Source organism: Sminthopsis crassicaudata, chromosome 4, assembly GCF_048593235.1.
Source record: "Sminthopsis crassicaudata isolate SCR6 chromosome 4, ASM4859323v1, whole genome shotgun sequence".
Lineage (NCBI taxonomy): Eukaryota > Metazoa > Chordata > Mammalia > Dasyuromorphia > Dasyuridae > Sminthopsis > Sminthopsis crassicaudata.
This window is the reverse complement of record NC_133620.1, coordinates 276,604,324-276,628,468: the sequence shown is the minus strand read 5'-3', so window position 1 is coordinate 276,628,468 and position 24,145 is coordinate 276,604,324. Positions and strand designations below refer to the sequence as shown.

Below are 24,145 nucleotides of genomic sequence, written 5' to 3'. Positions count from 1 at the left end.
GTTACGAGTTATTGGAAAACTTGTTCTGTCCTCTCACTGTGAATATTTGGGGAAAGATTGATTCAAAGGAAAGAAAACAAATTAAAATTACTAGCTGTGTGACTCTGGGCAAGACACTTTACTGCCATCTTTCTCAGTTTCTTCATCTATAAAATGGAGATAATAATAGCACTCACCTCTCAGAGTTGTTATTAAGATAAAATGAAATACTATTTGTGTAGGAACATATAAATGCCGGCTATTATACTACAGTTTTTTACTATAATTTATATTAATATTGTACTGCTTCATGAAGAGATTGAAATTCTCACATGAATAGATCTAATTTGGTATACTATTCCAAAAAGTGTACAATAACAAAAGCATTTTTAAGCAGCAGAGCATTGTCTACAGATTTTTTTTTATTTTATTTAATGTTATCAATAAATTGACTATCTGGGATAATTAAAAAAAAAAAACTAAACCAAACCAGTTTTAAGGATCATAAACATTTTGAACTTTAAAATTTTTATATATATATATATATATATACACATATACATACATATATTAAAAAATATGGGAGTTGTAACTTCCAAGTAAGACCATTTAGATGTTGTTTTGATTGCATGTTTTACTATTCTTTTAGCTATTTTATATTTCATTCATTTACCAAATAACAAGTCTGAATGTGGATCATACATTATAAACCAGAAAAATGACATCTAAAAATAGTTCAGACTGATGAAACTTGCTGACTCACCTCACAATGGTGGAGGCTCAGGAGGCAGATTAAAATAGAGATTTTGAAAATGGCCAATATGGAACTTTTTTTGGCTTGACTATTCATATTTATTACAAGGGTTTTGTTTTTTTTCTTTTTCAAAGTATAGGGCGGAAGGAAAGATGTGAGGAGTAATGAAATAAATTTTTAATTGAAAAAAATTAAATTTTAAAACATTTAAAAACAAAAATAGTCCAAACTCCTGAAACATTTACAATTCTTGACCATTAGAGTATATTTTAACTATTATCTTTTAGCAAGGATGTACCCATCTCTCACAATAACATTTCAAATTTGTATAATAATTTTTACTTTCTAAAACACTATCACATTCTTTATCTTATTTGATTCATACAATAGTCTTGTAAGCTCAGATATATTATATCCATTTTACAAAAGGCAAAACTGAGACCTAAAGAGGCTAAATAATTTGCTAGGGGTAACACAGTAAGTCAATAGCTGAGGCAGTAGTCTAAAGCACAGATCTTTTAGTGCCCAGTCCAATATTCTTTTCACAATAGAAAGTTGTTAGTAATATTATTCCATCATTTTTAATTTATGTAGAAAAGTTGGAATGTTTTCTCCTTTATCTTTTTAGCTTTTTTAAAGGGTCCTCCATTGTTTACTTTTTTTCCTTTTGATCCTCATAGTTTTATTTGATATTTGTGCCATCTGTAAAAATTTGTACATTTTACATTTTCTCCCTTCTTTATCTCCCTTCAGTAATTGGAGCAAATCAGTTCGAACATTTGTGTAGCTATCTTTCTCTGCCAAGCAACCTCATTTGCCTTTTCCAAGAAAACAGCAAGATAATGAACACATTAATCGAAAGGTAACAAAAAATTTTCCCTCAGTTATAATTATCCTAGATTAACATGAAAAGTTCACTTGTTCTGTTAGGTTGATATCCAGAGGCATAACAAAACTTCATTAGAGTTCCACGAATGGAGAAGGTGTTCCACTTAAACATGTCCCCATCTTAGACTGAAGCATTTGCAAAGCCGATTAATTACAAAAACAGAATGGAAGAGGGATTTTTCACCTTACTAAAGCAATGAACCTTATGGACTTTAGTAAATAGATTATAGATTCCATATTGGATGAATTCTTAAATATGTGAAAAAAAAACTGAGACCCAAAGAAGTTGAAGATTGTATGACTTAAGCCTAGTGGGGATAGAGGAAAGACTGAAACCCAGACATCCTGACAAGCAAACATTTGCTCTTTCTACCTTGTCAATTCATTCATGCAACCTCAAAAAATTCTTACTTGGGAACATTTTGTAATTGTTTCTAATTATACATCTGAAAAGAATAAAATTTTTGGATTTTAATACTTCATAATTCATCCATGCTATTGATTCAAAATGACTTTTCTTCAGTTAATTTAAATTTATCATAATTTCCTGAATTTGCAAATTCAAATACTGGCCATTATGGTACAGTGTAGAAAGTAGTTTGCCTTAGAGTCAGAGAACATGGGTTTAGACCCTGGTGCTTCCTACCTGAGAAATTTTTCTCTTTATGTCATTTAGCTTCCATTGAACTCTGTTTCATCATCTGTAAAATGGATTGGGCTAGATAGCCTCTGAGATCCTTTCCAGCCCTAGAGCCATCATCCTGTGATACTGCATTCATAAAATTTGCAAATCAAATACTGTATTTATTTGTTCCATCTTTCTTTAGCATAGGGATTATATTATTTTGAACTAGGAGATTTTTTTCTTTAATATGGGATTTCAATAATTACTGCTTAAGTAGCATAAATTTGTATTGGAATTATCTAATACTAAATAAAAGTGAGGTCAGAGAAATGGAATAGATCATTAGAATTAGAACCAAAGATCTACAGTAAATTCACAAAACATTGCTGAAGAGAATAATTCAATAAAAGTTAATAGCCATGCAGTTTTGTAGCATAGAAAAAATGGAATTAGATATTCATCTGACAGCATATACTATAAATTCTGCATGGATCAGTGATCTAAATGTTTAAAAAGTGATAATAATTTAGAAAATTATCTATTGTAGAATAAATATTGAGGAATATTAAGGAATAAAGATCCTATATCTCAAAAAAAATAAGACAAAAACCATAAAAGAAAAAAATAGTTTATTTAACCGGATCAGCTCAAAAATGGGACACATAGTCAAATAGGCAATTGGGTTATCAAAAATTATTATGCATTTTTAAACACAATGTAAAGTGTGTAATTGCAACTTCATGCAAATAATTTTACTTTTGCTTATGTATTGAAATATCCTTTTGTTTATGGTTACTAAGATTAGACTTTTCAGGAATTATAGTCTTTATTATAAATAAAAATGTAATTTTCCTCCCCATTGAAGTTGGTGCAATAACAATGAAGTCAAAAAATATCTGGAAAGTGGAAGAGAAGCCATAAGGTAAGTAAAAGTTTATAAGAAATCTGTGAGAAGGGGGAAGGATAATTGGGTTTCCTCTCTTGAGTTTTTCTCATTCATATTTTTATACAGATATTTTCCATCTATGAAAATGTTATCATAATTTAAAGAAATAAATTGACATTGAATGAATTACACATAGGCATGTTCCATTTTGTATGCAAAGTCAGCACTTTTCATTATTTTGATAGTTGCTTCAATCCATTTAGGAGGAATTTACTTTGGCTTGGGCTATTTTATTTAGCATAAGAAATGCCATAAAGCATGACTATTTAGTAAAAATGAAATCATTGTTTAGTTAAGAAATTCCAAGTTCTAGAAAAAAGTAATTTCTCTTATATTTCCTACTAGTCTTATTTCCTTCCTATTTTGAGACTATTTATCAGTGGTCCTCAAACTTTTTAAATAGGGGGCCAGTTCACTGTCCCTCAGACTGTTGGAGGGCCAGACTATAGTAAAAACAAAACCTCACACTCTGTCTCTGCCCCTCAGCCCATTTGCCATAACCCAGCGGGCCATAAACATCCTCAGCAGGCCACATCTGGCCCGCAGGCCGTAGTTTGAGAACCCCTGCTATATATGTTTGTCTTCCCTCCATACCACCCTCTCTTTGTTGTGGATTACCAGCTGACTGGACAGCCATATTATATCGGGGGTGCCGATAGCTATGTTCTTACTGGTACTGGGTTAGTCCTTTGGAACAACCTGCCACAGAGCAGACATTCATTGTTCTGAATAAAATCTTGCTGAAACTTAAGACTTCCAGAATATTTGAGATAAGGTAGGCTTCTAAGATAGACTTCAGATTGACCTCTTTAATCTAGAAAGAATTACATTAAAACTACCATTTTAGGGGCAAGGGAGAAAGAAGAGTATTATTCCCTAGAGAAGATAGCTCTGCTAAAAAATGTTGATAGCTAGTAATATATATGTTATTATGGTGGCTTTATGGGCACAGTGGTAACTTAATATTAATAAAGTTGAATAAATTTCACTATTGGATTTGGATGTGTGTGGACTGTCTCAGTTGTAACCTTAGTATCCTCATAAACATAATATTCTGTTTTGTTTTAGCTATGCAAGAGAATCTAATAAATTAATAGATCTTCCAGATGATTACAGCAGCCTCATTAATCAAGCATCTAATTTCTCGTAAGTTTTTTGCCCTATTACTATTTTAAACCATGAAATCTGATGCCACTGGGAGTATTCAACCATTTTACATAAAATTTGAGGATTTTAAAAATTTTCCTAATAGTCATGACTTAATTTCTCAGAATGTCATCTGTCCTGTATGTATAAAATTACTTATGCCAGTTATCAGAGCAAAAAAAAAAAAAAAAAAGGAAATTGAAGAAATGTCTATCAATTGGGAAATGGCTGAATAAATTGTGGTATGTGATTATGATGGAATATTATTATTCTATGGGAAAGGATGAGCAGGAAGTTCTCAGAAAAAACTTGGAAAGTCCTTCATGAACTCAAGCAAAGTAAAATGTACTATATACAAAGTAATAGCAATGTACTGGGATGATCAGCTGTAAATGACTTTGCTATTATCAACAGTACAATGATCCACAACTATTCTGAAGAACTTAATAATGAAAAATCCTATCCATACCCAGAGAAGGAACTGATTGTGTCTGAATACAGATTAAAGAATTCTCTCTCTTTCTCTCTCTGTCTCTTTCTCTCCCCTCACCAACTAACTCTCTCTCTTCCCCACTCCCCCTTTCTCTCCTTCTCTCTTTTCACTTTATTTAAAATTTATTTATTTAAGTGTTTGTTTTAGGACGGGAGGTGTTTTCTTTTGCAACATGTCTTTCATGAAAATGTTTTGTATAACAAGAAACATGTGATTTCTTAATGGGAGCTGGAAATGGGGATAAAGGAAAGAATCTGGAAGTCAAAAATTTAAAAAAAAATGTAAAAAATTGTTTTAAATGTAACTGGGGGAAAATATTAAATAAATAAAATAAAAATAAATATTTTTAAAATGTCATCCAAGCATGGGATAAAGTGAAAGGAAAAAAAACTTGTAATAGTTAACTAGAAGTTTTCAAAACCATATATAATCTGAAAATATGTTAAAAATAATTATACATAAAAAATAAGAATTATACATGCATAATCTATATCAGATTGCTTGCTGTCTTGGGGACAGGGAGGAAGGGAGAAAAAACATTTGGAACTCAAAATCTTATAAAAATGAATGTTGAAAACCATCTTTACATATAATTAGAAAAATAATATACTATTTATTAAATATATATATATATGAAAAAAATCTAGAAATCTAAAGCTCTAACCACACTTGTATGTGTTTTTTTTTAATTGCTTAATAAAAAAAAATTGCTTGTGTTTCCCTTGGCCCCAAGGTGCCCCAAATCTGGAGGGGACAAGAGCCGAGCACCCACCCTGTGCCTTGTGTGTGGGACCATGCTGTGCTCCCAGAGCTACTGCTGCCAGACTGAGCTAGAAGGGGAAGATGTTGGAGCCTGTACTGCACATACCTATACTTGTGGATCTGGAGTAGGGATCTTTCTAAGGTAAGAACTTGCATGATTCTTAGCAGAACCAGTCCAGGCTTTCTGGGTCCTTTTTCTTCCTTCCAGTAACTCAGAGAAGTTTTGAGACCTTTAGGGCAGTGACTTGGAGCCCTGGGTTCAAATCCTACCTCAGTTATATGACCTTGGGCAAGTCACTTAATTTTAGGCCTTAATTTTTTTTTTTTCTGTAAAATGGGAATAATAAAAGCAGCTATTTCACAAGATGTGAGATTCAAGTGAGCAAGCTACAATATCTTAGAAAGAAAACATGGTGTAAAGAAATAGATGGTAGAAAAAAAAGATGAGCTAATCACTTTATGAAAGCAAGGGATAATTGATGAACTAACTAACCAGCTGCTCCACTGTTAGCTACACAATATCAAGAGAACGCAAGAAAGGCTCAGAAATATTGAATGGATCCCCTGTGCCAACTTATAATAGAATGTAGATAAGAATCACATAGAATTGATAGACAAGTGTGCATTCTGCATTGTTGGAAAGATCACAGATCCTTTAGAAGATTAAAGTTTCAGCTTCTTGAAAATATCTTTTTAAAAAACTACTCAGTTCCTGCCTAACTCTTCTAGTAATAATTCATAGTGCATGTAATGTATATATGATATATAGACATGTAGGGAAAACCTTATTTTAGATCAGACCAGATTGTAATACTGCTATATCCTAAGTAGACCCATACAAGACTTTATGTATATTCTGTTCTGTAGCATTATGTTCTTTATGCATTCATTCATTTGAAATTATACTCAATCTTTGGTTACTAACCTAGAACCTGTCTTTATAGAGTACGAGAATGTCAGGTGCTGTTTTTAGCTGGAAAAACCAAAGGCTGCTTTTATGCTCCTCCATACCTTGATGACTATGGAGAAACAGACCAGGGACTCAGGTAATACTGCATTCTTAGATAATGATATGGATGTCATGTGGTATTTAAAGGTGGCAGGCACCATAGGGACTATGTTAATTCAAACTCATTTTAAAGCAAGGAAATCCCCATTAGAGAAATGACTGACTTAATATTATGTAGGTAATAAATAAAAGACCTAATGATAATTCCACTGCTAAACATGTAACACTTCTGATGATATCATTGACTGTTTCTATGGCTTTAGGACTTCTTTTGCCTAGTGGGCAAGAAGATTAGTTTGTATTGCTCTGAATGACTTTAATTACTTATATTAAATGACTGTTTCTTACCAAAATTTGGGGAGTTTGGGGCACTAGTTAGTCATAGTGTTGACCCAGTCCCAAGAAATCGAATGGTTACTTGTGCCAGGGTGACAGATGAATGTGTGGATTGGGGAGGGGAGGGCAAGGAGAACCTAAATGAGCCCTCAATAATCCAAGAGAATCATTAACATATTGATACTAACAAAGAAGTACCTTCTTTTCCTGTCCTTCACTCCTGATAATTGACTGAGTTGTAGGCTCCTATGTAATAGCATAGGGTAATATTGTTTTAAATAGGGAAGTTAAGACTACAGCCAATCTGACTTGTTCTAACACTCTTAGTAGCCTTGGAGAAAATTGACTGATTTAACTTAGGCAAGTAACAGATATAAAGGCAATTATCAGGAGAGTGAGAAAGAATATATATAACTTTTGAAACTCTACCAACTTAAAAAACACACACATACATACACATATTTATATATATGATTTATTTTAAATATGAGAGTTGTTATCTTTGTGTATATATTGTGTCTGTGTGTTTGTATGTATACATATATGTATATACATATACACACATACGTATAAATATTTATTTATTTATTTAAAGAATAAACAAAACTCTTAGGACATTACCACTTTGCTCACCTTCTTTGTGCGTCCCTCATCTTCCTCTTAACTTATCCCATGAAAAATTTAAAGACAATCCCAGTGTCTTTGAACAGTGTGTTCTTTGCTTCCACAAACACAATATTGCTGCCCAAGAACATTATTACAAACCATGCCATAGCCTCAAAAAAATTTGGGGAGTTTTAGCTGAGGGTAATACTGCCTTGCCGTATAGACAGCACAGATACTAAAGCCCAGGAGTATGGAAACTGAGTCCTTTTTACCAGACACAGGAAGAAATCCCTGACCAGGTTGATGATGGTTGATGGTGATGGAAATAATCACATTATGTAGCACTCTAAGATATAAGCATTTTCTACATTACAGACTTGTGAGTAGGCATTATAAACATTACTATTCAAATGAGAAGAATATAACTCAGTGACTTTGCCCAAGATGGCACACTCAAACCCAAGTCTTTGCCAGCTGTACACCTAGTGCCTCCCACCTCTGTTCCTCCTCCTGCCTGGTTCTAAGAATGGTGTCCTAAATGTATTTTTCTCCTTTCACAGGTGTGTCCTCCTGGCTCAGGGACAGAAAGGGATGCCCCTAGTTGGGGAGGGTCAGGGGAGGGAGAGGAAGAAGAAAAGAAGGACTAGAGACCAAAATCAGGAACAGGAATGCATGACTAAAACAACTTGGTGCCTTGTACATAATAATCCATCAAATGGGTTAGTAATAGTTGGGGTTGCAACTAAATTAGGATCCAAATTTGAGTTCGTCAGAGCTTTCTGACTGCCCGGCTACCCCCACTTCCAGGATGGGCAGAGTAACACTGGATTTGGACAACTGCCCAGCTATGTGATCCTCTTGAGCTCCCTGGGCCTCTGTGTCCTCAGCTATAAAATGAGGGGGTTTGAACTTGATGATCTTTAAGGTTCTTTCAGGCTCTAAAATCACTCTATTCCCTGATATTTAATGGATCAATTTCAGTCTCTCTGCTTTTAGGAGATAATTTACCACCAAAATAGATACTGTAATTATTAAATGAAGCTCTTGAAACAACCCCTTCAACTATAACCTGATGGGTAGTTTTCTGTCTGCCTTAACAAAAGAAATGGAAGCATTTTTCAGCCCATGGGCTGTTCCCACCTTTTTGCTACTCTTATCAGTCCTTTCAAGTTATTGCTAACAACTACAATAGCCAAATCAAAAATTTTGCACAGGGACTAAAAAATGCAAACTTGCCTTTATTCATAATTGTTGAAGAGGAAAGAGAGAAAATGTTGGAATGAACATGCCTAAGAAAGATGTTTCTCTTTTATAGGCGCGGGAATCCCTTACACTTGTGCAAGGAGCGATTTAAGAAGATTCAGAAACTCTGGCAGCAGCACAGTATCACAGAGGAAATTGGGCATGCCCAGGAAGCAAACCAGACACTTGTTGGCATTGATTGGCAACATTTATAATCACTTACCCTGGGAGAACATGAACTTTGATTTTTGTAACCCAGTCATTTTTTCAGAGAGAGGGAGTAGAAAATGAGGTCGACTGATTTTGAAAATAAATTCTTTATTTAAGCTTTCCCTCCCCTGCCCCCCCCCAGTTTTATTTTCAAAGTTTTGGTTCCAGGGACTGGGTAAACAGCATCTTCCTTTAGTGGGTCCCCTTCTGTCAGCACTGTTTGCACTACCCTTCCTTTGGATGAAACTTCTTGGGGTTGTAGCCCCTGATAAGGCGCTTCCTTTTGTTGTTACAAGAGTGTGACTTGTTTTGGAAGCTTGACTGTGAGTTTACTCACAAATGGAGAGAGGAGACGATTGCCAAGATGGATATTTCCCCCTAGTTGTCTTTGGCCATTCTCCAGTGATCTGAGCCATTTTGCATTATTTATTATCCTGCATTTCAGGCCTGAAGCTGATCACATTCAGGCAAGGAAATGAAGCAATTACGCCATTGGGCGTATGTATGTGTGTATGTATGTCTGTGCTTATGTGTGCATGTGTGTGTTTGTGTGAACGGACTGCCGGGTGACCTTTTTATCTCTTAAGACTCCAGGTTTTCCCTGGACAACTCTGTACACTTGGAGCTTGGTTTGCCTTCCAATTTTATTTTTCCTTCTGCTGAAGGAACAATAGCTTTAAAAGCAAAACAGTTAAGTCTAATGTGTCTCTGCTGCATTGCACTGTTCCCAGTGATTGTGTGAATGGCACGGGGGAGGGCAGCGCCGCTCAGGGGAACAGTTTTCCTGAAAATATGCTGGTTGGTTTTCAGTATTTCTAAAAGGTTGACATTGTATTTTTGAGGCTCTTGTTTTTTGGTGATTTGGAGATTCCATGCACAAAGAACTCACATTAAAGGGCTTTTTTGAATAATTGGGGGGCAAAGGGGGGGAGGGAGGGATTGTATAAGGAATATGCCGCTAATTTTTTTTAATCTTTTAATATCCTAGTTTTTCAGATGCAAATGCTGTTTGGCTTAATTTCCAGGAATAAATTATTGGAAATGTTTGTTCCTGGAATCAAAGCTTACAGAGGAGAAAACTCGATGTTTTAAGGATGTCTTTCCTCTATAGCATTTCTCTGGACTGATTTCATTTCTACTTAACCTGCAACACTCAATATGTTTCTCAGTCAGCCCATGTCACAGTGGGCCCTTCTTTACTATTAATCATTCTTGGGCCTCGTCCACCCTTGCCTAGGACTTGGCTTCCTGGAAAGATGTCTGCTTCAGGTCTATTTTATAAATATATGCTAGAATAGCACAGACACTCAGACTTGGTATACCAATATACCAGGAGCCTTTGAGATTTGCTCTTATGTGCTTGGAGATCAGCATGCCAGATGGTGCAAGGTGCAAATCAAGACCCTCCTTTCTTTCTAAGTCACCATGTTGGTAAAGGACTAATAAATACAATGAATTTTCTTGTTTTTAACTATGCGAGTGACCTTTCATCTACTTTTCTTTGAACCCCTGAGAATTTAATCCTTTGAATGTTCACTATGACTCTAAGTCATTTTCAGGGGTTTTATAGAGTTAGTGTTTTAAATCTTTTTTGCATACCACATGGTATGTACTGGGAGGAGATCCATGAGTAGGATTACAAATCCAGACCTTGTAATAAAATAAACAGCAATGCAAAAGCAATGTAAAGTAGCCAGCATCAGCTCTGTTTCCTCTCAATATATTCAGTGTCTGAAAGGAGTCCATCCTTTCTAAAGAGCACTACTGAACCGTCTTCCTTCTTCTGACAGGCACACCTAGTTAAGAGCAGCAAGCAAATCCAAACTGGAATCCAGTCACTCTCCACCTTTTCTTTGCCTTCAGGTAGAGCTAAATAAATCCTAATGTTTAGGTTATTCATGGTGTTTCTGCCTCGGCTTCCTTTAGCTCTTCTGCATAGATTCACAGAGCACTTGTTTAAAATTGCAAGGCCAGTTTGACTTTTTTTCCCAGGAGTATTATAAAGGTTTCAGTGTAGGCACTTCCTTAATACAAATACACCAGCTATTGTGCCTAAACCCACAACATCCTGAGTTAGCAAAGAAAATTTGATTCTCTCAGGTTCCATTATCTAAAATAGTGAGGCTTTCATAGTCTTTGAGAGAATTATGAATTTGCATAAAATAGCAACATGCATTTTTGAACTTTGTGAGGGTTTATTTGAGAGGGGAGGAGTTGGGTTTGCTCTTAAACCTAGTCCTCTTCTTTCCATAATGGACTTTCTTTGTTTTATTATTTGTTCCGCATGTATTTATGTTCATTGTAGAAATGTTTATATATACAAGCCTTCAATATCAGGGGAAGTCATACCTGTTAATAAATTGGCTATAACTTTAAAATCTGTGGACAACTTGTAAAATTTGGAATGTATCATATGTAAAAAGTTTAAAAGGTATCCAAATAAATGCTTTAGGTGTTGATGTTAACATCATACTGGCCTGTTACCCTTTCTTAAATTTATCATATTAAATGCTTTGGAACTGTTTTCACCCTTTGACCTTGCTGACAATGTGAGGCATTTGTATTAAGCTGTAAATTAAGATGATTATATTATTAGTGTCAATTATGACCATTAGCTGAACCCTTCTCTTCACCTTCCCAAAGAATGCTTGGTCATCACTTTGCTTCATTAAGCTGCACATTAAATGGATATGACCGCTTGTGACCTTTTTACTTCAAATCATGATGGATCTAAGTCCAAGAAGAAAATAGGGCTGCTGGAGATGCCCCCACAGCTGAAAGACTTAGATTTTGTTAGAAAATGTGTAGATTTAAGGTCTTTCAGGAATTTTCATATTCTAGTTTCCTCATCTCGGGTCTTTGTTCTTGTTATATCAGACATTGCAGGCTTACGATGATCCTATCTAAGAAAAGGAACAAGAGGTTTACTGCTTCTGACAAATTTCCCCAAACTAGTTAATGGGAAAACAGAGAAAGCAGACACTGTATAAAAGAAATGCACTTTATACCTAATTCTTCCCTTTGGGAAATGAAATAAACCCAAAAAAGAAGTAGCAGGGGATGGGGAGGATATGGATCAGTCAATTTGATTTCCAGCTTATGTTATTTTTCTGCTCAAATTCCACTTTCAGAAGAAAAGATAGTATGTTCTCTTGCTTGTGGTCTTACATTTTCCCTATTTAGGAAGATCCCTACTTCATTCTTCCTTCCATTTCTCTGTCACCTTTAATTTTAATGATTTTTTAAAGACACTCTAAATTCTATCAAAGTCCTACTAAACCTCATGGCTGCTGTCTTTTCCTGTCACTGGAGTGAGTTTTGTTTAATCATAAAAAGAGGAGGGAACTTAATGTCTTATCCAGACTTGACTAAGCCGCAAACCTGCTAGCCTGGGCTGTGCCCTGAATTGAGTGTCCTGGTTGGCCTGGGAAGGTGCAGAGCTAGCAGTTAATCTTCTTAACTATATTAAGGTTACTCAAGATTTATATGCCTTGAAGTTACTAGCTAGCTGTATTTAGGACCCGAAAGATAATTGTTCCATGTTCTCAGTCTGTGCACAAATCCTTTACAATCCTTAAGTATTCTAAATAAACTTACAGCTTCTATTTCATGATGGGTTTTATTTGATTTTTAAATAATAAATCCCTGCTTCCCTTAAAATTCTATCCTGATGCCTTACCATGGTGCAAAAATAACTCAGTTTCTTGGAAACTGGCTCTTGGAAGCCAGTAGACCCTACTCACTAATCTGGAACAGTTTCAGGCACAAAGCTGGCAACAAATTTATGCATCTATTGTAGTAGCACCAGCCCAGCTTAAGAAAGGGAATTGTTGCCAGACACTGGGTCATCAAGGATGGTCCCTAATAATGTCCCCAATATGAGGGACTGTCAGACACAAAGCTAGAGGAACAGTAAATCAAGCCCAGTGTCTTCTAGATTTGTCTAGATTAGATAGTGTCTCTTTTGAGAACAGAAACTATTTTATCTTTATATCCTCCATGATGCCTGAAATTATATTGTGTACAACAGATAGGCAATAAATAGAGAATTGAACTGCTTTATGCCACCAGTGAAAGTGAGGATTGACAGAAGAAGTGGCTGATGATAAAAGTTTATTAATCATTGATGCAGGTGAGCAGAGCCTCCATAGAATCTTCCCAGAGAATTTTTTATTTGTGAAATTGCCAGGATTCATGGTATTAATAATGAGGTGACTTGATATCCTTAAGGTGGCTGAAATTAACTCAGTCCCAAATTTCTGCTGCCTCCTTTAGATCTCCATGGTTGTGGGAATGTGTGTCAGCTAAAGCAGACCATCAAAAAATTCAAAGAGTTAGGCCTACAGATGTTTCTGCATGAAAATTTAAAAGAATAATTTAGGTTATTTTCCATTTAAAAGCCAAAATGAAGTCTAAATCTAGATTCAAATTGAGATTAGTTGGATAATCTTAATAATCAAAGTTGCCATCTTCAACAGATCAATCAGTGGGAAGTATCACCAATATAAGATACTGGTTTTGAAAAGCAGAAATGTCTCAAATATTAACATTAGGCAGTGTTATTATATTAAGTGACATTCATTTAACAAACATTTTTCTTAAAATGTTTTTAATATCTATGTTACAGCTGACAATAGTATAGGTACAAGTGTGAGTCTAAAATAGCATTTGCATGGCGGCATTTGGCCCTGGACAGGGGCCCAAGTATAAGTAATTAATACATAGCTTTCCTGTTAGAGTGAAAGAATTTTTAAATTAATACAGGGTCGGGGCAGCTAGGTGGTGCAGTGGATAGAGCAACAGCCCTGAGATTTGACCCGAGTTCAAATCTGATCTCAGACACTTGTTAAATGTTCCTAGCTATGTGACCTGGGCAAGTCACTTAACCCCAGCCTCAGAAAAAGAAAAAAAAAATTAATACAGGGTCTTTGGGTCAGAAAAAAATTCTTGCTGGCACCTGGGTTAAATGTCTTCATCTACTTTGAGAATAGGCAGGCTTACATTCCAATTCCGCAGAAGGAAAAAAAAAAAAAAAAAATGCAATCCTCCAGTCACATCTTCCTTCAATTGCAGGTTAAAAAAGCCTGTGTAGACTGCCTACCTATACAGTAAAACCAATGGCAAAGCAAAAACTAGAACTTGGAGTCCTGGCTTCCTTATCCAAGGTTCCATAGTGTTTCACTCTATTCACAAGGGTAGAGCAAAAGGTGGTGGTACCTAGTCAGATCAATGATGATAAAACCTCAGAAGTTCCCATCATGGTGGATATAAAGTAAAGTAAGAAGGCGAGGGGTGGACTGTGAAAGGTACTTAGGTTGCATTTGGACTGCAAATGCCTCGATTGAATTGAAGCACTCACAGGAGGGGGGGAAACATAGATAGATAGATAGATATGCAGCCCCCTTCAGCCCTGACAACAAAAAAACTGTTCCCTGTTCCAGCCTTGGTTTCAAGGACTGCAAAATGAATCTTTAATTGAATGGAGATCCAGTTAAGCAGCAGATCCCTTAACCATTGCTTCAGGGCTGTGATGAGTACTTGTTTTGGCCTGGTCTCTCTAAGATTTTAGGTTGGAGGCAAGACCATTCTTATACTGTACCTGAATGTACCTTGACCAGGGTTCCTCTTGTCTTTAGGCTTAGGATAAGAGCCAAAAAGGTCATTCTTCAAGACAGGCATCCCAAGAATATGGACCTCCCTCCCATCTCTTACCTGGGAGGCCCGGAGTATGTTGGGAAAACTGCTTGTGAAGTCCTACTGGTCGCTTAATCTTATCCCCGTGTCCCTACCCCCAAGAGAAATGCACAACACTTCCCAAGGGGCAAGTGTTTCATTTAGGAAACATCCCTACTCCCTTCCAGAGAGGAGAGAATATCTGATTTTTTTTTTTAAGAAAAAATTCCAATGGGGTGTTTTAATAAGAGTATAAGTGAAGTTTCTGAGATACCATGTGCCGACTTAGGTAATGTTACCTTTGACCTGCTCTGCTAAAATGAATCCGTGAGGAACTCTGTCAAAGACCATGCATAGGTCTCAACGGGGAAAGAGCTAACATTTTTCTTCTTTGCTCACACTCTATTGTAGGACCACCAACACCTTGAAAGTCCTGCCCATCTGGGACAGGAGAAATCTTGATCCCTCATCTGTTCCCCACACACACATCTTTCAACATTCCAGGCATCAACTGTGCCAAGGAGTTGGCCTATAATTTAAAAGGACAGTTAATTTCTCAGACTCCTCTACTGTGATCCCACCTAGAGTTATCAAATGATGCTTTTATATACATGGTCTTAGAAATGAAGCAGACCTGGAAATAGCAAGGGGACTCTCAGCATCCCCTCCAGACACACAATAGAGTCCCAGACAAGATCTCAAGTTCTTGAATTATTTGAGTGACACCTGCCCAAAGAGTACACAAGGGAAATGATTTTTTTTAAGTAAATGAAGCACTTGCTAGGATGAGGAATGGGGAGAAGAGAGCATGAATATAGGCAGACATCCCATGTAGATGTTGGGATCACATTTATGTAGTAGGGGAGCAAGAATTGTGAATATAGCTATTGCTCTTTTGTTAAGACTTGCCCTTATGCACAAAAGGAAGGGAGGAAGCCTTTGAAGGGTATGTGAAGTTTCTCCAGGAAGAGTGAACTGGAAGGAGACCCCTTTGCAAATATAGCCAGCATTATAGTAACCCTCCTGTTTGACTCTCCATTCACCCACCCACTAAGAGAGGTTTATTTATTTCAAGATGGTCATTCTCCACTGGGGGTCTTAAATGTATATTACATTAGGGGAACAGAGTTTCCACTGCCGCTCTGAGTCCCACCATTTCTCTGTACGGCATTGTTCAGTGGGAGAGTCCCTGGCGGGAGCTCCCTAAAAACACTTCAGCTGGCCACTGGGGGCTGGCCGCCTTCATCGCCCTCTGCTTCCACCTGGCTGCCTTTGCCAAATTTTTTCAAACTCTCCAGGACAGATTTCCAGGTTTCTGACACACTCTTCTCCAGCAACCAGCCTTCGCTCTCACACTCAGGGTCCTCGGGATTGGCCACGCTTTCCAGGGAGGTGTGTAGGTAGCGTAATCCGACCGTAATAATCACCTGGGGAGAGGGAAGGAGAAAACTCAGAGAACGAAGCATTACACATTGGCTGCTACTTTTAGGAGGCCAAAAGTGCAACTTCTTAATGTTTAGTTCTGTTATGTTTACCATATTTTCAGAATCACAATTTTGAAAGGGGTTGTGGCTCTCCCCAGGGAATCTTTCAAAATGGTGAAGGCCTTGGGATGTTGCAAGTATCTTCCTGATTGGTTACAGGGAACTAAATTCGATGACTTGGTGAAGTCTTTCCTTAATCTTCCCTGATTAAAACCACCTCATCCAAGAAATCTTCCTTGATTGCGCCCACCCAACTCACCAATTGTTCTTCTATTAGTTCACAGATTAATGTTTAGTGTTTGTGTTCCCTACTCAATTGGTGTAGTATTTTTTTTTTTAAGTTTGTGGAAGTAATTAAAAAAAAAAAAAAAACTTCTACTATTCTTCTTTCCCTTCTTTCAATTTTATAAACTGGATTTTTAAAAGAGGCACAACTCTTTTGTGTAATTGATGTGATCATTAATTTGAAATGCACTTGGGGAGCTCCTAATATAAAAATATGAGAGCCCTGTTCCATAAGTGCCTTTGTAATACTAATGATTACCCCCACGCACAAGTTCTCTATTGTGATGTTTTGTTTTGTTTTTTTAAGTTCAAGTTTTAGTTCAGCAGAAAGAGCACTGGACTTGGAGGCAAGAAAACCTAAGTTCCAATCCAGCCCTATACACTTCCTATCTGTGTGACCCTGGGCAAATTACTCAACCTCTGCCTCAGTTTCTCTATTTGTTGAGAGAGACAGAAAGGAGAGGAGAGAGGAAGGAAGGGAGAGAAGAAGGAGGAGAAAGAGAAGAGTATTTCTTCCTCAAGATTGTGAGAGAATATCAGCTTTGGGTGTTGATGGTGGGGTGTAATGCCTTCTTCCTGGTGTGTCCTAGGAAGGGGTGTACCTTCATTGCTGACTTACAAGGCCAGTATTTTGGTTAAATTAATTGCACTCTTCACTTAGGTTTTAATATATAGTTCTTGAATAGGCCTGCTAGAGGTATAAGGATAAGGATTAGTAGGAAGTAAAGTATAGAAGCTAGTTGGCCAATGATAATGAATGGTTGTTCTACTGGTTGGCCATCTATTCAGGTAAGTGTAATAAGGTGGCAGTAAGGATTGAGAACAATGTTTGGGAAACTGTTTGGAATAGCGTGGAATTAAATGAGACAACATTTGGTAAAGTGCTTTTCAAACATAAAAGTGCTATACAAACACTAGTGTCTCTGTCATTGTAGGCTATTATGGAGTTGGTGCATCCTGGTCTGTTATAGGGCTAAGTCTACTTTATGGCAAGACCCCTAGTTCCTTGCCTAGTCTCATTACAAATTCCTTACTGACCATACCTTCCACATAGCCCTAAAAGCAAACAGGCCAAATCTGTACCTCAAAGAGCAAGACAAGGAGGACAATGGCACCCATGGTGTTCATTATATTGCTGTAGTAATGGAGCAGAGCCTCCCGGCAGCCACGGACCCACAAATTGAGTTCTTCGGTCTGGTAGTCATAGCTGTAGTGGGCAGAGTTGTTGGTGAGCTGGTACTGTATGCAAGGCCGGGGAGAGTTTGGGTTGCAACAGCTGAAGGGAACACCATCCACCAGGTATCGTCCATCCACATTGCTCTTGATGCGACTGCAAGGAAAGACGAGATAAGTGCATGATAAGGTGATTCCTGAGGTCACTGATTGCCTGCAGCTGAAATGGAGGTTAGTTGTGTGAGGGAGGATAAAGTGCTGGACCTGGACTCAGGAAGAGCTGAGTTCAAATCCAGCCTCAGATACTTGAGAGCTGTGTGACCCTTGATAAGTCACCATCTGCCTCAGCTTCTTTATCTGTAAAATTAGGATAATAATAGCACCTACTTCCCAGTGTTGTGAAGATCCAACAAGATTATTGTAAAAGACTTGGCAGACCTTAAAGGTGTATATAAATTTATCATCAATTATTATTGTGTCCCTAGAGGTCATTGTCTACCATCCCTCTACTTTGAAGAAGCTTCACATATGTTATTTCTAAGCCAGAGGACTGAAGAAGAGGGAGAGTCCTCTGGCTGACTTTCAAGACCCTCCACAATCCAAAACCAACGTCCCTATTTAACATCACCTCTCATGGGTTCCTATTGTTCTATCAGACTGGTCTCCCAGTCACTCATACCTCATTGTTCATTCCCGGTTCATTCCCAGCACCATACCTGACACACCTCAATCTGTTGTCCCTCTTCTTCAAATTTTATTCCTCTTTCAAACTCTACTTCATGTTATCTTCTCCATGAAGTTCCATCCCTCACCTCTCTAAACTATTGCCCCCAAACGAGATCAAAGGAGAGGGTCTCATGTGCAAAAGGATACTTACAGCAGATAATTTTGTGGCAGAAAACTAAGGGAGTACCTATTAACTGGGGAATGATTGATCAAATTATGTGAACATAATAGAATATTATTGTTTCAGAGAAACCTGGGAAGATCTCCCTAAATGTATGCAGAGTGAAGCAAACAGAACCCAAACAATTTATATCATAACAACAAGGCCATGTAACAAACAACTTTGAAAACCTCAAGAATTCTGATCAATGAATGCAATGAACAACCATAATTTGGGAGAAGTACACTACCCACCTTGTAACAGAGCCAAGTAAAGGACATGGGGCAGAGTGAGATCTTCTTGGACATGGCCAGTGTGGGAACTGGTTTTCCATCTATGTGAATCTGTTTATGTAAATATATGAATGATGTGTATATGTTTGTATGTATTCATACATATATATGTGAGTGTATTTGTTACAAAGATTTTGTCTTTTTCCCCAGTGTTGGGGGGAGGAAAGAAAAAAAATTGGCTCATTAAAAAGTTCTTAATTTAAAAAATTAATTTCCATTGAGCTCATAATCAAAACCATACAGTTAGTTTCTAAACATTTCATGTATGTTAGTCCTCTTTCAAACTAAATTGTAAGGGCTTTGAGAATAGAAACTATCTTCTTTTCTTGTTGTCTCTCACAGAGCTGCGTTTTCAGTAACTGTTTGATGTATATTGGCGTGATTTCCCCAGTCCTTTAGCTTTAGGGAATAAGTGGGTCTAAGTCCAGCCAGAGCCCCTCAGAGAAAAGTAAAAAGTGATAGGACCAAATTCCCAAAGGTTTTGAAAAAAAATTTCCTTGAAAACATTTTCTTTGATCCCAACTCTACCCTAATTAATAACATACAACACTTATATATAGAATACTTCGCCAGGAACTAGTCTATAGAAGGCAAATCCTCTGATCTTGTAGAATTTACAATCTAGGAGGGGAATAAGTCTCAAATATAGATAACTAAAACAATAAAAATGGCTAGCAATGTAGAGAGATACGGCAAACACAATGGGGTCACAGCATGTATCCAGTGAGAACAAATGCTCAAAGATGGAGCATAAAAGACTTTTTTGGACCTGCAATTTCATTAATAGGGGAAATTCTAAAGGAAGAAATTCCTTCTACCAATGCATATTAATTAGTACCTATGGGGGTACTGAGAAGTAATTTGCCCAAATCAGGCAGCCAGTGTCAGTCAGAAACTGGACTTGACCATGTCTTCCTGAGACTTCTTGAGTCATAATGGGCCCCATGAATTTGATTTTTAAAATATTCTGATAACTGTATTTAAATATTATTGGTTTCTTTTATAATATAATGATTTTTATTTTATGTATTCAAAAAATTATTTTATGAAGGGGTTTATAGGAAGGGAAACACACACACACACACACACACACACACACACACACACACACACACACACACACACACCAACTTTAAAAACCCTGCCTTAGGCCAAGACATCTCTCAGTAGAAAGGGTATGTGATTGGAAGATATGGGCTGGGCTCAGAAACACATACCTATAATCCATGCCACTGGGCGCTGGGGAAGATTGTGGATTGCTTGAGTTTAGGAATTAGGAACTGAAATGGGACTAATGTTGATCATGTATCTGTCCTAAGTCTAGTACCAATATGATAAGCCCACAGGAATGGAAACCACCAGACTGCCTAAGGAGAGGAAAAGTGTCCATGTTGGAAGCAGAGCAGGTAAAAGCTTCCCTGCCAGTTAGCACTGGGATCAGACTAGCAGTGACCACTTCTGTTCTAGCCTGGATAAATAGGAAGAGTCCCCCCTCCCTAAAAGAAAAGGACATGACTTAATCATGTTGTAAAAGTAAAAGATGACAAATGGACAGTCTACGTATCCTACTGATCCCTATAAAATGGGAAAGGACCTAGAGAAGGGGAACCATTTGTTCAGAACAATTTTTTGCACAAAGCTTTTTCTGATTCTTACCAGCACTATTACCACCAACTGCTACTGCCCAGTTAGTTCCCAAACTATCATCTGTTTAACTAGGCACCCATGTGCCACAATGGATAGAGTGCTGAATCTAAAGTGAGAAATATCCGAGTTTAACTCCAGCCTCTGACATTTCCTTAGCTGCATGACCCTGGGCAAGCCACTTTTCTCTGCCTCAGGTTTCTTACCTGTAAAATGGAAACAATAGCATCTGACTCTCAAGGTTGTTGTGAAAATAGTTATATATGTATAAAGTGCTAAAAAATGCTAGCTATTGTTATTTTAATTACTTCATGTGTACATATAGATAAACTATATTTATATTTTTGTGTGCAGATAAACTTTATATATATACAAAATATGTATATGTATATAAATATGTGTGTGCTTGACATGTCCCCTATTAGAATGCAAGTTCATTGAAAGTAATGATTATTTCATTCATTGTCCTTGTATATCTGTTGCTATCAGACACCACTTTGCTCTGAACCCTAGACGGTTATTCATTCATATTTGGTTCAAAAAGTAGATATGCAAATTGTGGAGTTTAATATGTTATTATTATCAGTTGGTTGTTGCCCTTCATCCTTGAAGAGAGCCAAAATGACATTACTATGTTGAGGTTGAAGTACGGCGTTTCTGACTTTGGATGATCAGAACAATATGAGCTTAGAGGGCTCTACCACAAGTTGGACACAAATAATCCACGTGAATACATAGAGCAGAAACATCTCCAAATCTGCACATCTCACATTTCTTTTGAGTGACTATAATTCTGCTTTGCTCATAGAGCAGAGCACCTTCTTTGATATGGGCATGCTATATTGGGCATTCCTGTGCCTGTGTCTTCCACGTTTCACAGTCAATTCCAACATTCTTCAGAGAAACCTTTAAAGTGTTCTATATATGATTATGTAATTAATATAATATGCAGCCAAACAAACAATAAAACCTTAAAGACAAACAACTTTGATCCAAGTAATGACTCACAGAGGACACATATAAAACATGCTACCCATACCCATCTCCTGACTAAGAGATTCAAGGATCAAAATTCAAGATAAATTTTCAGATATGTCCTGAGTAGAAATTCATTTTGATTAATGGTATATGTGTATGTATGGGTGTATTTTTTAAATGATAGCTTTTTATTTTCAAAATACTTGCAAAGATTATTTTCAACATTCACCCTAGCAAAACCTTGTGTTTCTAATTTTTCCCTCCTTTCTCCCCACCTCCTCCCCTAGATAGCAAGTAATCCAATATAAGTTAAACATATGGAATTTTTTCCACAATTATGCTGCACAAGAAAAATCAGATCAAAAAAAAAAAATTCAAACAACAAAAAAGGTGAAAATACTATGTTGTGAACAACAGTTAGTCCCCACTATCCTCTCTCTAAATGCAAATAGCTGTCTCTAGATTGATGTTGTTCTTAAGACAACTTTGAGAGAGATTGTGTGGGTACAAATTAAAGCTGCTTTTTTCACTTAAATTTTTTTAAGACTTACATTAAATGATGCTGAGTGAAGTGAGCAAAACTACAAGAACATTGTACACAGTAAAAATAAGCTTATGTGATGGTCAATTGTGATGAACTTGGCTCTTTTCAATAATGAGGTGATTCAAGACAATTCCAATAGACTTGAGATGGACAATGTCATCCACATCCAGAGACAGAAGTATGGAGGCTGAATATTGATTAAAGTATAGTATTTTCACTTTTTTTGTTTGATTGTTTTCTCATGTTTTTTGTCCCTTTTGATCTGATTTTTTTTTTTTGCACAACCTGACAAATATGGAAATATGTTTAAAAGAATTGCCTATATTTAACTCATATCAGATTACTTGCTGCTTTGGGGAGGAGGGAGGTAAGGGAAGGAGAAAAATTTAGAGTACAAAGTCTTACAAAAATGAATGTTGAAAACTATCTTTGTATGTATTTGGAAAAATAAAATACTACTGAAAATTTTAAAAAATTCAAAAACATCCAAAAAAAAAAAAAAAGCAAAAATAAATAAATAAATAAAGGCTCTGAAGTAGATTGGCATGACAAGAGTTAACAAATTCATTTTACAGGCAAGGAAACTGTTCCAGAGGAGTCTCGTTAATTGCTATCAGTTCATAAGTCAGTGACAGTTCCAGACCTATCATCTATCTTCTGCCCAACCCATCCAATTCTTATCTGATCTTGATGTGAAGGACAGAGGGGTAAAAATAATCAAAATAAATAAATACATGAAAGCTACCTTCTAGCCCAAAGTCATTCTTAGGGTAAGATTAAATTGTTTATCCCTCTTTCTCTTCCCCTTCCCTCCTTGAAATCATAACCTGTTACTGGATCATACTGTACAGAAACCTGGCCACCAGCCCTGAGACCAATATCTTCAATGACTCATAAAATCCTTAATGTGCTCTGTCCTCGGTGCTGAAAACATTTTGTTGTTAAATCGAGTCTGACTGTGACTCCATTTGGAGTTTTCTTGGCAAAGATACTGGAGTTGTTTGTCATTTCCTTCTCCAGCTCATATTACAGATGAGGGAACTGAGGCAAACAGGGTTTTCTCAGTGACCTGCCCAAGGTCACACAACTAGTAAGTAGACTGACATGCTACTGCACCACCTAGGTGAAATCTAAATGAACAGAATCAAGAAGATGTATACAATAGCAGCAATGTAAAGGCAAACAATTTTGAAAAACTTAAGAACTCCACACAAAACAATGACCAAACAACTCCAGAGAACCCAGGATAAACATGCTATTTGACCAAGAGGTTATGGACTCAGGGTACAGAATAATCTCCTTTGGAAAATGTGGGAATGTTTTTTGCTTGACTATGTATATTTTTTATTTGTTTATTTTCAATGAGGGGAAGGGCAAAGAGAGAAAGTAGATTTTTATGATTTAAAAAATAAAAATTTTTTAAAGCTGTAGTAACCTGAGCACTTGTCCATAAAACTACATTCATTATTGATGGCTGATGTAAAGTGATAGCTACACTATTAACCTTGTAGCCTTGAGCTCAGCACTGTGCTTGAAGATGTGGGATGCAAGCAGGAATAAGCTAGTGCCTATTTGAACCAATTGGAAAGCTGATATTTAAATTTTCAATATGAGCATTCATGCCTCTGAAACTGGAAAACACTATACATTGGGCTTGCTGAAGTTTTGTTTATTTTCTAGATTTCAAATGAGAAACTCTGAAGGTTCCAAATTGTTTTGGGAAGGCAAATTAAGCCATCTTTTGCCTCAATTCTTAGCTAGCCTTTAATCACTTAATGAGCATTACATCAGACAAATGGAGACCTGGGAACGATGTTAGCTGAAAAAGGCCAAGTTCTCCCATTGCATCCAGGGCTATCGTTAGTCATCCTAATCTATTTATTGGCACTGGACATGATGACTCCAAGGAGAGAGTGAATGAGGCTGATAACTTTGTACAGCTCTGTCTCACTTAAATCCAATTTGCTTACAAGTTAACACATTGCCTTTCTGATGTCTTTAGTCCTCTTTGAAACAAAGAGTGAACAATAAGATTTCAAATAAAGATGTCAATAACAGAAGGGTTTTTAGGGCATGGTTTTTAGTTGTTAAACATTTACTAGCACATCCCTGGATACAAGTAGAACATATCTGAATCTGGAGAACATGCCATATTAAGGGCATTAACAAATCAGAGCAAGCCTAGAAAA

General features: G+C 36.7%; 2 protein-coding genes across 3 annotated transcripts in view; one reads left to right on the top strand and one right to left on the bottom strand.

Annotated features, from left to right (window-relative positions):
- Nucleotides 1–11,532, top strand: part of UBR2 (ubiquitin protein ligase E3 component n-recognin 2) — a 145,801-nt gene extending 134,269 nt beyond the window's left edge. For both annotated transcript variants that reach the window (XM_074310891.1, XM_074310890.1), the window contains exons 42-47: nucleotides 1,487–1,595; nucleotides 3,112–3,168; nucleotides 4,261–4,338; nucleotides 5,565–5,735; nucleotides 6,538–6,639; nucleotides 8,860–11,532. In XM_074310891.1, the coding sequence (XP_074166992.1) occupies nucleotides 1,487–1,595; nucleotides 3,112–3,168; nucleotides 4,261–4,338; nucleotides 5,565–5,735; nucleotides 6,538–6,639; nucleotides 8,860–9,001 (659 nt within the window). In that variant the 3' untranslated portion in view covers nucleotides 9,002–11,532. The remainder of the gene's footprint in view (nucleotides 1–1,486; nucleotides 1,596–3,111; nucleotides 3,169–4,260; nucleotides 4,339–5,564; nucleotides 5,736–6,537; nucleotides 6,640–8,859) is intronic.
- A 4,351-nt stretch (nucleotides 11,533–15,883) lies between these two features.
- PRPH2 (peripherin 2) overlaps nucleotides 15,884–24,145 on the bottom strand; it is a 29,292-nt gene continuing 21,030 nt past the window's right edge. Inside the window, exons 2-3 of the mRNA XM_074264719.1 lie at nucleotides 17,522–17,768; nucleotides 15,884–16,096 (exon numbers count right to left, since the gene is read on the bottom strand). Coding sequence (XP_074120820.1) covers nucleotides 15,884–16,096; nucleotides 17,522–17,768 — 460 coding nt within the window. The remainder of the gene's footprint in view (nucleotides 16,097–17,521; nucleotides 17,769–24,145) is intronic.